This window comes from Lissotriton helveticus, chromosome 11 (genome assembly GCF_964261635.1).
Source record: "Lissotriton helveticus chromosome 11, aLisHel1.1, whole genome shotgun sequence".
Taxonomy (NCBI): domain Eukaryota; kingdom Metazoa; phylum Chordata; class Amphibia; order Caudata; family Salamandridae; genus Lissotriton; species Lissotriton helveticus.
Genome location: NC_136072.1, coordinates 114,602,737 through 114,616,143, shown reverse-complemented (window position 1 = coordinate 114,616,143; position 13,407 = coordinate 114,602,737). Strand labels below are relative to the sequence as shown.

At 43.6% G+C, this 13,407-nt stretch overlaps 1 protein-coding gene across 1 annotated transcript in view; it reads left to right on the top strand.

Moving 5' to 3' along the window:
* CCDC39 (coiled-coil domain 39 molecular ruler complex subunit) overlaps window positions 1–13,407 on the top strand; it is a 220,803-nt gene that overhangs the window by 75,297 nt on the left and 132,099 nt on the right. Inside the window, exons 5-6 of the mRNA XM_078666498.1 lie at window positions 7,338–7,430; window positions 7,515–7,643. Coding sequence (XP_078522624.1) covers window positions 7,338–7,430; window positions 7,515–7,643 — 222 coding nt within the window. The remainder of the gene's footprint in view (window positions 1–7,337; window positions 7,431–7,514; window positions 7,644–13,407) is intronic.

The window sequence follows — 13,407 nt, the reverse complement described above, 5'->3', positions numbered from 1 at the left end:
TCAACAGAATAATGCAGACAGCAAACAGAAGAATTAAGCCACTTTCAGGATTCAGAACACTAACCCAGTACACTTCAAGCGCTTCAGATCCCAGATCATACTTGGGCATTGTTATCCGCATCAAATATATAGCCTGTCTCTTTTTTGTGGATGTCTGAGTGTATCCATTTTCTCCAACAATCTCCCAAAGACTTCAGCAATAACCAACCACGCGATGGACTGCTACTAACTGGCTAGTTGTGTTGGGGAGCACTGCCTGTCTATGGGGACATGTCGTACAACTTCCTTTATGCTCAAGGACTAAAGCTGCTTACTTTCCAGTGAAGTCCTGAAATTCCAGTGTGCCAGTCACTAATCTTTGCATTGTACATTTTATGCTGGTAACCATGTTGACATATTGCTACCTCAAATCTTTGGAAACTGTCAGTGTGACAAGCAGAATCAGAGTGTCAACAAATTGCAGCCCTCTCATAATCGTTTTCAGTGCGTTAATAAGCCCAAAACATATGATTCCAAAACATATGATTCCCCTTCCCCAGGTCCCCGCCTCCACCCCAGGTTGAAGCACATCTGGTCTGCCGTTTAGGGCAGGCATATTATCTGTCTGCAGACTCAGACGCCAAATCATATTGAACAGGCCTGCACCATCAGTTTGATACATGGCGAATCATATATACTACAAATTCCATTGGGCAGGAGGTGGTCACGACATTAGTAATTGAATTGCATCATTTTGAATTGTGCATTGTGTGAGGACCTGCCAGGGTAGCCGAAACTGTTCCTCATTATTCATCCATGATGTTCTTTCCTCTAGTTCTTTGGCCACCTAACATAGTGGATATCTAGATTGGGGACAGTCATCATCAACTATGGCCAATATAGAAGAGTTATTGCCATTCCTGCACCTCCAGTGTGAAGCTGAGTCTGCGCTGCACTATGTATGTCAGTCTCCAGTACCTCATTGCTCCATCTGTCAGGGTGACTGGTTGCACCTGTCACCGAGCATCGACAAGGAACTGACTGAATGATGGCAATGCCAAAGTTCTGCCTGGTCTTGTTGTAGGACTGTAGTATACCTGAGCTGCCTATGCCATGTACATGCGTGGCACTTCCACACATCCATCTGCTAATGCTAGAACCAAATGTGTTAGTATAAAGTGAGGCAATTATCACATGAATGTAGGCTAAGGTCTGTTTATAGGACATCTTCTAGCAATAGTGAGCCACAGTTGCCAATCTAGAGGGTTGGGGGTAGAGGGGGGTGGCTGACTCAGCCACAGTCTCAAAGCAGTACAGACAACGGTGTTGCAAACATGACCCTGATCACCAGCAGATCCTACTCGGTTAACATGTCATCATACTGCAAATTGGAGCTGCGGAGTCAAAGTCAAAGTCAGAAAATATATATAGCGCACTACATACCCAGAGGGTCTCAAGGCGCTTGAGGAAGGGTGGGGAGTTACTTGTCGAATATCCAAGTTTTAAGTTGCTTTCTGAATGATAGGTGGTTCTGAGTGAGGCGAAGGTGAATGGGGAGTGAGTTCCAGGTTTTAGCTGCCAGGTAGGAGAAGGATCTACCTCCCATGGTGGTTTTGTTGATGCGGGGTACGGCAGCAAGGGCTTGGTTGGAGGAGCGTAGCTGGCGGGTGGGGGTGTAGAAGGAGAGTCGTGTGTTGAGGCATTCGGGTCCGAGTTCGTAAAGTGCTTTGTGTGCGTGGGTTAAGAGGCGGAATGTTATTCTTTTATTGACGGGGAGCCAGTGGAGGTTTTTCAGGTGGCTAGAAATGTGGTCTTTACGCGGGATGTCTAGTAAGAGTCTGGCTGAAGCGTTCTGGATGCGTTGGAGTTTTTTCTGAAGTATTGCGGTGGTTCCGGCGTATAGGGTGTTACCGTAGTCCAGGCGGCTCGTGACCAGAGCGTGGGTGACCGTTTTTCTAGTTTCGGTGGGGATCCAGCAAAATGTTTTTTTGAGCATGCGAAGAATGTTGAAGCACGATGATGAGACAGCGTTGACTTGTCTGTTCATCGAGAGTGAGGAATCCAGGATGACGCCTAGGTTTCGTGCGTGGTCTGTCGGGATGGGTGCTTTTCCAAGGGCCACTGGCCACCAAGAGTCATCCCAGGCGGAAGGGGAGGTGCCTAAGATAAGGACTTCTGTTTTGTCTGAGTTCAGTTTCAGACGGCTGTGTCTCATCCACTCGGCTACTTCTTTCATTCCTTCATGTAGGTTGGTTTTGGCGGTGTTCGGGTCGTTGGTGAGTGAGAGGATCAGTTGAGTGTCATCAGCGTAGGAGATGATGTTGAGGTTGTGTTGGCGTGCGATGGTCGCGAGGGGGCTCATGTATACGTTGAAGAGAGTGGGGCTGAGTGAAGATCCTTGTGGCACGCCGCACATGACTTCAGTGGCTTCTGACTTGAATGGTGGAAGGCGGACTCTCTGAGTTCTTCCGGTAAGGAACGAGCTGAGCCAATCCAATGCTTTTCCTTGGATTCCAATGTTTTTGAGGCGTTGTAGGAGGGTGTTATGACAGACTGTGTCGAAGGCTGCGGAGAGGTCAAGGAGGATAAGGGCGACTGTGTCTCCATTGTCCAGTAGGGTTCGAATGTCGTCTGTTGCTGCGATGAGTGCGGTCTCAGTGCTGTGTTTTGCTCGGAAGCCGGACTGTGAGGAATCGAGGGATTTGTTGGTTTCGAGGAAGGCGGTGAGCTGGCTGTTGACGGCTTTCTCGATGACTTTGGCCGGGAATGAAGTTATACACCTCTATCTCCGGCACACCCAACCCTCCCTCATCAAGGAGTAAATTAAGTTTGTCAAGGGCAACTCTCCTGTTGCAATTCCAGAACAGGGCAGGGAGAAAGAGTCCATATCCTGAGGGGACTGAGGATAACAACCACATCATGAAAGTAGCAGAGGATGCAAGCTATGGTCACCAGCTTGGTGATAAAACGCTTTGCCAGGCCTAGACAAGGGGACCTTCTTCTCGAATTGAATGAAATTTCATATAGCCTCCATGCCATAGTAGCATTATCATAAACAAGTGGTTCATCAGTGTGGTATTTACATTCCTTGAGTTATTTGAAATATGATGGGGCTCAGATCAAACAAGGACTAGCTCGATCTTGCAGTGGGGAATAGGATGGTTTCACCAAATCGATGCGTATACTAGAGAGCAGTTGAAGTCCTCCAAATTTTCTCTTATCAGCAGACACTCCACCACAAGATTCCTGAAATAGAACCTTACCCAGCACAGGCGAATGGCAGAGGCAGTAATGGGCAACCCTGTCTAATGCTCATTTCAATTTGCTATTGGTCCAAAATTACATTCCTGATGATCGCTTCCTAGTCTTGCTTTGTCAGGTATAAATTCTATAACCAAGTACTAGGTGTGTACGTTTTTATATGACATGGGGTAGCCATGCATGTGCCTAGCAACTACAACCTACCTTTCCCCTCTGCGTGAATGATTGGATTTTGGAAGTGGAGCACATGCCCAATGCCCAATCCAGATCAGCAACGCGCTGGCATAGGAGGAACAGAAAGTTAAAAACAATTGGCCTTCCCACCTCTTCCTGAAGAGAGGCAAAGTGAAAGTCACAGCGCTTAAGATACACCAGAACCCTGTGATACCTTGTGTGTCAACTCCACCATATCCCTTACATTTTTCATTAGGATGATGAAGCCTTTACAGGGCATTGTAAAGCCATATGATCCTCCTATTGGACATTCCCACTGTAATTTTTATTGTGTATCATGACATCTGTTTTGGCCTAGTTTACCTCTTTGTTTTTTTTAGAGACCGTTGTTAATCTGTTGCTCTCCCCTTTCCACTGTTCCATTCAAAAGGTGACCCAGGGAGCGCCCCAAGGATACTCCATTTCTACTTCACTGTTTTGCATTTGTCCGTATGTAATACTCACTACATCCTGTGGATGTTCACGCATCTCCCATGCCAACAACCCACAGCTGATCAGAAGCCCATAGGCCAGGGAAAAATCTTCTGTTGTGTCTATCAGCAGTTGTTCATTGCTGGATGTTTTTTCAGTTTTCTCTAACTAATCATTAGTAAGAAAGAGATCTTGTTAGTAGGGAAAGCACACTGCCAGGTTTCAGTATTCCATCTGTCCTAGTTCGTTAGACTCCACCCTCTCACCCTCTTCTAGGGTGAAATCTGCGGGGGTCTAACTTGAAGTCCACCTGTCCATGGAACATCAATTTAAGTAAATTTTTTCGTCCTGATTTTTTTCAGCTCAAAGTATTAATGACAACTCTGACATTTGTAACAAAACAGTTTCACATGCAGGTGGTTTCAGCATGTATATTTTTGTTAGGATGGATTATTGCAACATATAGTAAGAAATGTCTGAGGCTTCTTAGCAAAACTTGCTCAGAATTCATAACTTTGCAGTCAGAGTAGTAAGTGGAGTGAGGAAAACTGATTGTGTGTCTTAACCACGAATCATGTTACATTGGCTTAAGGTAAAGCAAAACACTGTTTCATCTATAGGATCTTGTATGGCACTGTGAAATCTCCATTTGCTCAGGGTTTTATCACTATTATCTGGTTAGAAGCCTTTCTTCTCATTGGCATTTACCATTTACTGTGCCACTCGTAAAGAAGACCAGAGTTGAGGATTGCAATCTATCCTTTTTAGGACACCAACTTTGGAATAATCTTCCTTTTATTATTAAAGCAGTCAGTTTCTATATGTCTCTAAGGAAGGCCTTGAATTTATTTTTGTTCTGCTAAACATTGGGCAAGTACTGGGATCTATGACCTCTGGGGTATCGTGATTGTGACCTGATACAGTGGGAAGAAAACAAGTTTCTCAGGCGGCTTCTGGATATTCCACCAGGTACCTCCACATTTACGGTCCATGAAGAACTTAGTATTTGTTATATCTCAGACCTTCTCAAACTTTAGCCTTTATTAAGTTGGATTTCTATCTGGTATAAGAGGGAACGCTTATTGAATAGAATGAACATCCGGCATTTTCTTTCCTTAGACAACCATAAGGCTATCCCATGGTTAAATTATTTAATGTCTGCATTCTTAACCTTGGGTCGTCCCAACCTTTTTACGCACCCACAAGAGATCACTAACGATGACTCCCAGTGGGTTAAGCAAAATGTTCTAATGCGGTTATCGGCTAACGGTTAAGATATATAGTTTCGAAAACCATTGGTTCGGGCTTCTTGCCTGATCCAGACAGTTAGATCTCGGGAGCTCTGCCTAACTTGGGTGAACAACATTTATCATCACCATCTTTTATCCAGCTTTAGGATGAATGTGTTTCTCCCACTAGTTGGTTTGCTAAAGTATGGGTGTCAAGTGGCCGTTTAGGCCCCTGTGAGTGTGATGGTTCCTCAGGGTAGTCGATGCTGCATGTCGTTATGTTTTGCAGTTTTAAGACTGTGCCAAGGAAAAAGTATTTGAGTCCAATTATGAAGGAGAGTACATTTAAACAAGTGAGACCGGCCATGCTCTTCCTTTCCATGTTTTGAATGTTCGCATATGTGTATTTATGGGACACTTTTTGAGCAGTGTGGTAAAAATTCGAGGTGCCTGGCCATTAGCTTCTGATGTTCCTAACATTTATTTTTATTGGAACCGGTACACATTGGATAATCTGCTTTTTATAGATTTTGTATTAGGAGTCTTTTTTTCATTTTTGTATTGGTTTTAATGTGTTTTTAGCATGTTTTATATCTTTTATGGTTATTTATTTAACTGAATAAAGAAAACTTTCTTCTTTCTGCTGCAATCTGTAATTTACCAAAATAGTCGATTTTTTTGTTGTTTTCATAGCACCAAGATGTCTTTCGGGGTGAATGCAGTTCTTCATATATTTATTCCCATTCTGTTCCACTAAGGTTATTTCCATGCAGGAGCCAAATCCCAATCATATACACAGCTTTATAATCTTAACAAGTTTCTTTTGTGGAGTGGAGTGGAGTGGAGTGGAGTGGAGTGGAGTGGTGTGGCTCACTGGTTAGAGGCGGCAGACCCGGGAGCAGAAGTCTGCCCGGGACCAGGGTTCAATTCCCGACGCGGCAGGGTCGTGGATCAGGGTCAGCGAACTCAACAATTCTCACCTCGGTGCCTACTCTAACCTGGGGTCCCACTCGGCAACTCTGGGCATTAGCTTGCCTAATCTCCACAACGGCCCCATCAACGCCGGGGATGCCTGGCTCCACCTTGGGGATTCCCAGTAGGGACCATCCCACAGGGAAAGCCAGGATGGGTTCCCCAGCGGTATACAGCACCGGGACGCCCCTTTGCTGGGGCAGCTGTGCGCTTTACAAGTATACAACATTTAACATTTAACATTTTGCAGGTGTACACACCTGCCTATGATTTTCAATATAGTCACCAAGGAATTACATGTCAATACCATTATATTGCTTCCGTGCAATTTGGAAAGCATGTTCCCTTTGCCACTCGAATCCCCAAACAGCAATTATTGGTATGTTTTGTAAATTTCATTGAGAAAAAATTGAATAGATACTAAAGCAAGAAGGATTCCTGTTCACCAATTTATCTTCTATATTTTATTTTTTTAAATGAAATAGATGTATATTCAATTTGAAATCTCAAATCATGTGTCAAAACCAAATGTAGTTGGTTTGACAGTCATGTGACTTTGAAGCTAAGCTCTTGAATACAACAGTTTGTCTCCTTTTGAAATAACAATGCCTTGCAACATTTTTTATAACTGATAAAAAAATAATGCACTTCATATGTATGTTAATAATTTTTAGGTTTGGCTTGCTGGGGCAGCTGGATGAGGACATATGTTTTTGGACCAGTGCTGTAACACATACAAAGAGTGGGCATTGGCTCCTCTCAGAGGAGTAGATGTCTCTGACCTCATTCTAATGGGTGTTTGGTGTATCAATCCACCTTCTAGGGAGTGCTTCCATTAAAATGAATAAGGGACTATTTTAAATTTGGAATTTGCAGGCAAAAGTTCTCTGTTTGTCACATTATTTACCATCAAGAAAAAACACAATTCTTTTTTGCTACTTTTTTTTCTCAGTATTAGCCTGGCTTTAATGGGCCAACAGACGCATGCCTTTTTAAATATGGTTTAGCATTTGAACGCCAGACCTAAGTGCTTTGTCAATACTTGTTAAGGTGATTGAGTGAGTATAGAACCTTTAAAACATTTATGTATTGTGGCTCATTTCACCGCCTTTAAATGCTCTTTCATGTATGGCCACTTAATTAAGCATAAAAGCACTTATTTAGTAGTAAAATGCATATCAAATAGAGAATGTCTCTTTTTTTTAAAGAATTTGTTTACTTTCAATAATTTATAAATTAACATTTTCCCAGACACTATCCCTACAAATAGAAAAGATGACGACAGAAGCTAATCACAAACGAAAACTACTGGACAACGAACTCACTGAAACCATCTCAGCCCAAGTGAGTACACAGACATGGAGTTCTCTGTAAAGCATTACCTTTAACCAGGTATAGAAGGATAACGTGGTGTGTTGTCCTCTGCAGGTGGAACTGGATATAGCAGCTGAGACGTTTCGCCGGGCCCACCTTGAGCGACAACAACTGATCCGGCAGTGGGAAGGCACAATCCAGCAGATGCAGAAGCGGGACCAGGAGATTGATAACCATGCCTTGGTTAGCAGTTTGTCCTTTTTTGGAACTGGTAGAGACTACTCGTAGACCTCTCTTGTCAGACCAAGTTAGACTGTGCTTGGGAGAGTGGGCAGTGTTGGGTTTTACTGTAGTCTGATGTAAACATATACAGTTTTAGAAGGCCTTTTCAAATGGAGTTACAAATGTCAAATTACTTGTGATCCAAAAACTGTTGTCGGAAGCAACAAGGCTGAACACAGATAGTATTTTCATGTATTTCACAAAAGTAAGAGGGAATAAAAAACAAACTGGCCTTTACTCTTGATACTTCCGTGAAATAGGGACATCAATTATGGTTTATCATATTTTGAATTTAAATATATTTCTTTAGCTGCGTCCTACCCTTTCTAAATGTTTAAAAGTAAGCTGAAGTCTCCACGTGAAACCTGCATGTGAAGAATGCTTTGAAAGTAGAAAGTAGAAATAAAATTATGTATTCATAGAATTACTTAATTTAAAATATAAGTATTACAAATAAATACATCACATATTTCAATAAAATGACCGGTAACAATAAAACACACAAAATTCCCATATGGAAGGCCTTTCCTTCTTCTCTCATATAGTTAATCGCTATTTAAGCTGGCAGAATTGCGAAGTTCAGTGTATAAAAACCTCTGTCTGCAACGCTATCTATCATGTGATCCAGCTCTGGATGTGGACATTAGAAGCAGATCTGTCCATTAAGTTACTTATGATTTCTTGCCTTGTACCTCAGTGTACAAAGCAGTGTTTCCAATATATGTGTATGTTTGTATGTGTAGATATTTATACAGTGTGAGCTTAGCTGGGAAGCACGTGAACGTTTTACATAATGGGGGATGTTGGGAGACGATCAAAGTACATTTATATTATTTGATATTTTACTTCTTTTGAAACACAGCTTGAGACCCATTAACTTTATTAGTTTGAAGAGTTGAAGTTTTCCACCCCTTGACATTGTGAACTCACACCCTCCTCTTCCTAGCTTTATCAATGTGCAGGGGGTATACTGCATAAAACATAAAACAAGCATTTACAATGCAATGGTTTTGCCTTTGTTAAAGTTAGAGCTATTGGCATTGCTCTTGACATTATTTTCTGCATTCTGCACTCTGCATTCTGCACTCTGCACTCTGAATCTGCACTCTGAATCTGCACTCTGAATCTGCACTCTGAATCTGCACTCTGAATCTGCACTCTGAATCTGCACTCTGAATCTGCACTCTGAATCTGCACTCTGAATCTGCACTCTGCACTCTGCACTCTGCACTCTGCACTCTGAATCTGCACTCTGAATATGTAATACAATATGTAAATACATTCCATAGACACATATTGTACGTATAGTTGTTTTACATGGCTATCCTGAACTGATAATACTTTATAAGTGTAAATGATCGCTCACGGAGAGCGTGAGGGGGGGTGCGGGGGCGGGAACGGACACACGGAGAGGGGGGGGTGCGGGGGCGGGAACGGACACACGGGTACGGAGCAAAGAAGCTCTTTATGGTTTTCCTAAAAGGGTTACAATATATTGCTTTGCTTCTAGGCGCTATCTGATTAGAAACATGTGTCTATCAAAACGGCAGGGAATGTCACACATGTCAAGAGAAAAACCCCTTTCAGGCACGTGCCAACGTGCTCGATATACGTGCATTGAATAAAACAGTGAACCAATAGGCATTTTACTTTCAAGAAAACATTTGTAGAGTTCATCTGATTTTGCCTTTAGCACGTAAACACAAAACCACTGGTCGCTAATTTCTGCAAGTATGCTCCTTAAAATGGTCCTGCCAATATAACTATGCATAAGTGATGCTTAAATACTGTACTTGGCACTGAGTACATAGGGGGCAGTCCTATACATAAGTGATGCTTAAATAGCACACCAGAATGCACACGATTCAAATATAAGTGATGCTGTCTGGACATTGCGTCATCAACTCTAAAAGTGCACATTTCGATGGTGGCATGCAGGTCTGTGTGCACGAGCACCAGTCACAGTGCCCGTGTATAAAGGACCAGAGCACAATCAGCTTTGGTTGTCCCTGTCCCGGGTAGTACTTGCAGATAATCAGTTGCCAATCCACTGGCATCCGTGCACGCACACTTCGGCCCCAGTGTCAGTGCATAATGACCGACCGCGTGCAGTTACGGCGCTTGCACACTCAGCCTCCACCGCCATGCAGCAAAATGACATTATTCTGTGCAATGCTGGACTAGCCTGTAGTAAATGAGATGCGCGTGTGCCATGTTCAGCAATTAGCGCTCCGAAGTACCATGGGCAACCCGCAGCGCCTTACAAAACTCTTCACAAATAAATACAGCGCCAGAAATTCATCCATGTGATCACGTCGATCCAGCGTCCCGCAGGCCCATAAATGTATCTGCGCATACGTGCAACTGTATATTCTGCCTGTGCACCATCGTTCCGCTCTCAGTAGGCAACCACACAAGAAACCACTACTTTTCACTCAGTGCACCGAGCTGTCCTTTCACCAGGAAGTGTCAGCGCACAATCAGATGTCCCGTGCCATCATTCAGGTGTAAGTGAAAAAGTGCAGGCACGCTAGTGGTAGATCACTACATACGAGCGCAGGCTGAGCTCACAATACATACTACGAGAAAGTGTCAGAGTTTTCCCAGTAACCACGTACCATGATATTGCACGAGGATCAGTACACAGTCAGACGTCGACATTTTTAAATTGCTCACAACATGAACAAAACACCCTATTTAGTGACGTAACGTCTCTCCTGCCTCCTCGCGCTCACCCTGCCGCTTCCCAAACGGCAGAGCAGCCAGTTGCCAGTTAACATTCTCAGGAGGGGGGGGGGGATCCATCGGCTGCAGACCCGGACCAGATTCGGGGGCGTTCCCGGCTTTCGGCTGACGTCGCGTGACGTCGGCAAAAGCCAAAGAATCGCGGGAACGCCCCCGAATCTGGTCCGGCATTGACGGACAGGCCCCTTGTCCAATGGCTAGGCTCCATTTATGGAGCCAGCCAATAAATGACGAGGGCCGACCCAAACCCCACTACAGTTCTCATCAGGTTTTCGCCTGCGCGAAAAAGATGCGCAGAGCGCATCTTTTCGCCAGGCAAAACCTAAAAAGGAAGGGCACTACAAGGAGGCAGGCCGTGGGAGCCAAACATAGCTTCTTTTCTGGTTTGCAGCACACACCAAATTACACTAAGCCTGCTTTATCACTTTCTCTGGGTAGCAGAATACCAGGTAAGCATGGCCTAAAAAAGGAGAATGCACACTATATAACAAAGGTGATTTTCATATAAACAAATTACAGTTAGATGAGGTGTCACCACGGGGATGTCACTGGTGTGTTTACGTGCATTAGTAAACTAACTGCGAGCTACAAGTACATTCATGAAATCCAGTCAGCTATTTTCTATTAACTAAGAAATTATTTAAAGTGGGTATTTATTTGAATAGATAGCCTAGCAGGAAGTGGAATTTTGTAAACATTCAGAGGTACAATATCATAATGAAAGAGTAATATAAGAATAACTTAATTCTATGAACCTACCAGTGATGCAAATAAAACTGAGTTGAAGAAGATTTAGAAATTATGGAAAATGGAAGAAATTTTCAAGGTTGAGAACTCCAGACCCCCTTATAATTAAGTGTATAGAAAAGTTCAATGCCATCCATCTCTTCTTGGTTTAAAAAACACAGAAGATCTGAGAGCACATCAGCAACTAAAAGCTTCCTTCCTTTCTTACATCCCTCCTGTCCCTAGGAATCCCACAATGGGTCAGCTTTCAAATCCCTGTCTTTCTCAGATCTTGCTGACATACTCGACTGCCTCCAAGCAACACCTTATGAAGATGATGTCTTACCCTATTCCTTCATCAAAGCTCTCTGGGGACAATTTATCACCGCCATCCACCATTGTCAATACATTTCCTCCTTCGGGGCATCTTCCCAGAACCTGTCAAGACAGGCAATATCTTTGCACTACTAAAGAAACTTACACTATACCTTGATGGCCTCACCAACTGCTGGTCTGACACACACCTACCATTTATTGGCAAGATCATTGAAAAACGTAGTCTTATGTTCATAAACAAGATCAAATCAATTCTAACCATCTCCTGTACAACTACTAGTCTGGTTCCACATCACGCTGCTGCAGGGAGATGACTGTATTACACATAGTGTATAATGCCCTCTTGACCACATTTAAAGATGACTCCTGCCTTCTGATATTACTTGTCCCCTCAACTATCTGTGACAAGGTCTGTGGTAAATAAATAAATTACCGGTACTATTTTTCTATGCATTAAATGAAAGGGATAGCTCAATAAATGAGAGGCAGAGTCCGTGGTATCTGAGTCATACGGGCTTTAATTAAGTGGCTCGAGCCAATGGACATCGTGTTCCATCACCTACTCAGGTTCAGGAAGGGACATTCAACATTTCATTAACATCATACAATATATATAGTAAAACCGTACAGTTGTATTGAATACAGTAGGCGTAACAAGTGACAAACGAAAGATAAGAACATATGGGCGTGAAAGAAGGCGTGCACAGGGCGTACACGGAGGCATGTGATGTAGACGTCACAGAAGTGTCATAAGTAGGTGGACACATGGAGGGGGCTTCATGGGCAGCCGGAACCTTTAACCTACTGGTGCGCGCAAAACGAGTCATGACGTGTAACTGGGGAGAGCTGGGGGGCGCTGACTTCTAGCACTAGTGGAGGAGACTAAAGTCTGGGATGTCAGAACGACCTGTACCTATAGCGTATCTGATATCTTGTGTTTAGAGAACATGTTGCTTGATTCTAAAAGTCATCAGGGCAAAAGCTACTTGTCACTAAAGGCTAGTGTATGCATATATTTCTTTATGTATTGCGTGGGCTATGGATCTTCTATGGATACTAATTCAGTTATTTTACTTGTATGAAGACAGAAAGACTAGACTGTAGATGGATATGTTTATGCTGTTCGTTAGCTAGGAATGTGAATCCGGGGAGCTGAACAGATAACTGTAGGCATAACATATTCTTGGCAGGCAGGCCAGGCCGAGCCGGGCACCGCGTTGCTTGGCAAGAAGTAAGGGAAGGGTCAGGGATGCGGGCGGGGCTGCATCTCTAGGAGCGTTACAGGAGACTTGAGGCCTGGGTCTGGTGTCCGGGCCCTGTGGGGCCTTAGAACGGGTGCATCTCGATGATTTAACGTGCACCATGTAAAGACGTTGGCAACATAGGCCTGGAAGCCTAATTCACGTTGCTTTCATGGAGGACTGGATAACTGACATACTAACGTTGGACGCAACTGTAAATGCGTCTTTATTATCGGCCATGGAGGGGAAATGCATAGAAATCATGCATATATATTACATGTTGGGGAACACGTAGGGAGACATAGCAGGGCAAAATTCAATTTTCCTCATTCCCTCCTTGTTCCCTACGTTCCCTTCAGGAAACATCAATATTCATGAGACCATCTATCTGTTCATACAGCATCATTTGCTCGTCTTTTTTCATTCGAGAATGGGATTGTGAATGTGGAATACAAGATGTAGCGCACAAGCCGCAAATCGCTGGGCCACATTGTAAACAGAGACAACAACTGAATATGATCATTACTATCCCTCCCAGGAATGACAGTACTTTCCATCCCCATGCGGATATTATACTCCAGAGCCAGCCGGACCAAGTCCAGGTGCCTGGATTCTGGTGTAGCTGATGAGCTATCTTATGAAGTCTAGTTATTGCTGAATACACAGACGGTGCGTTA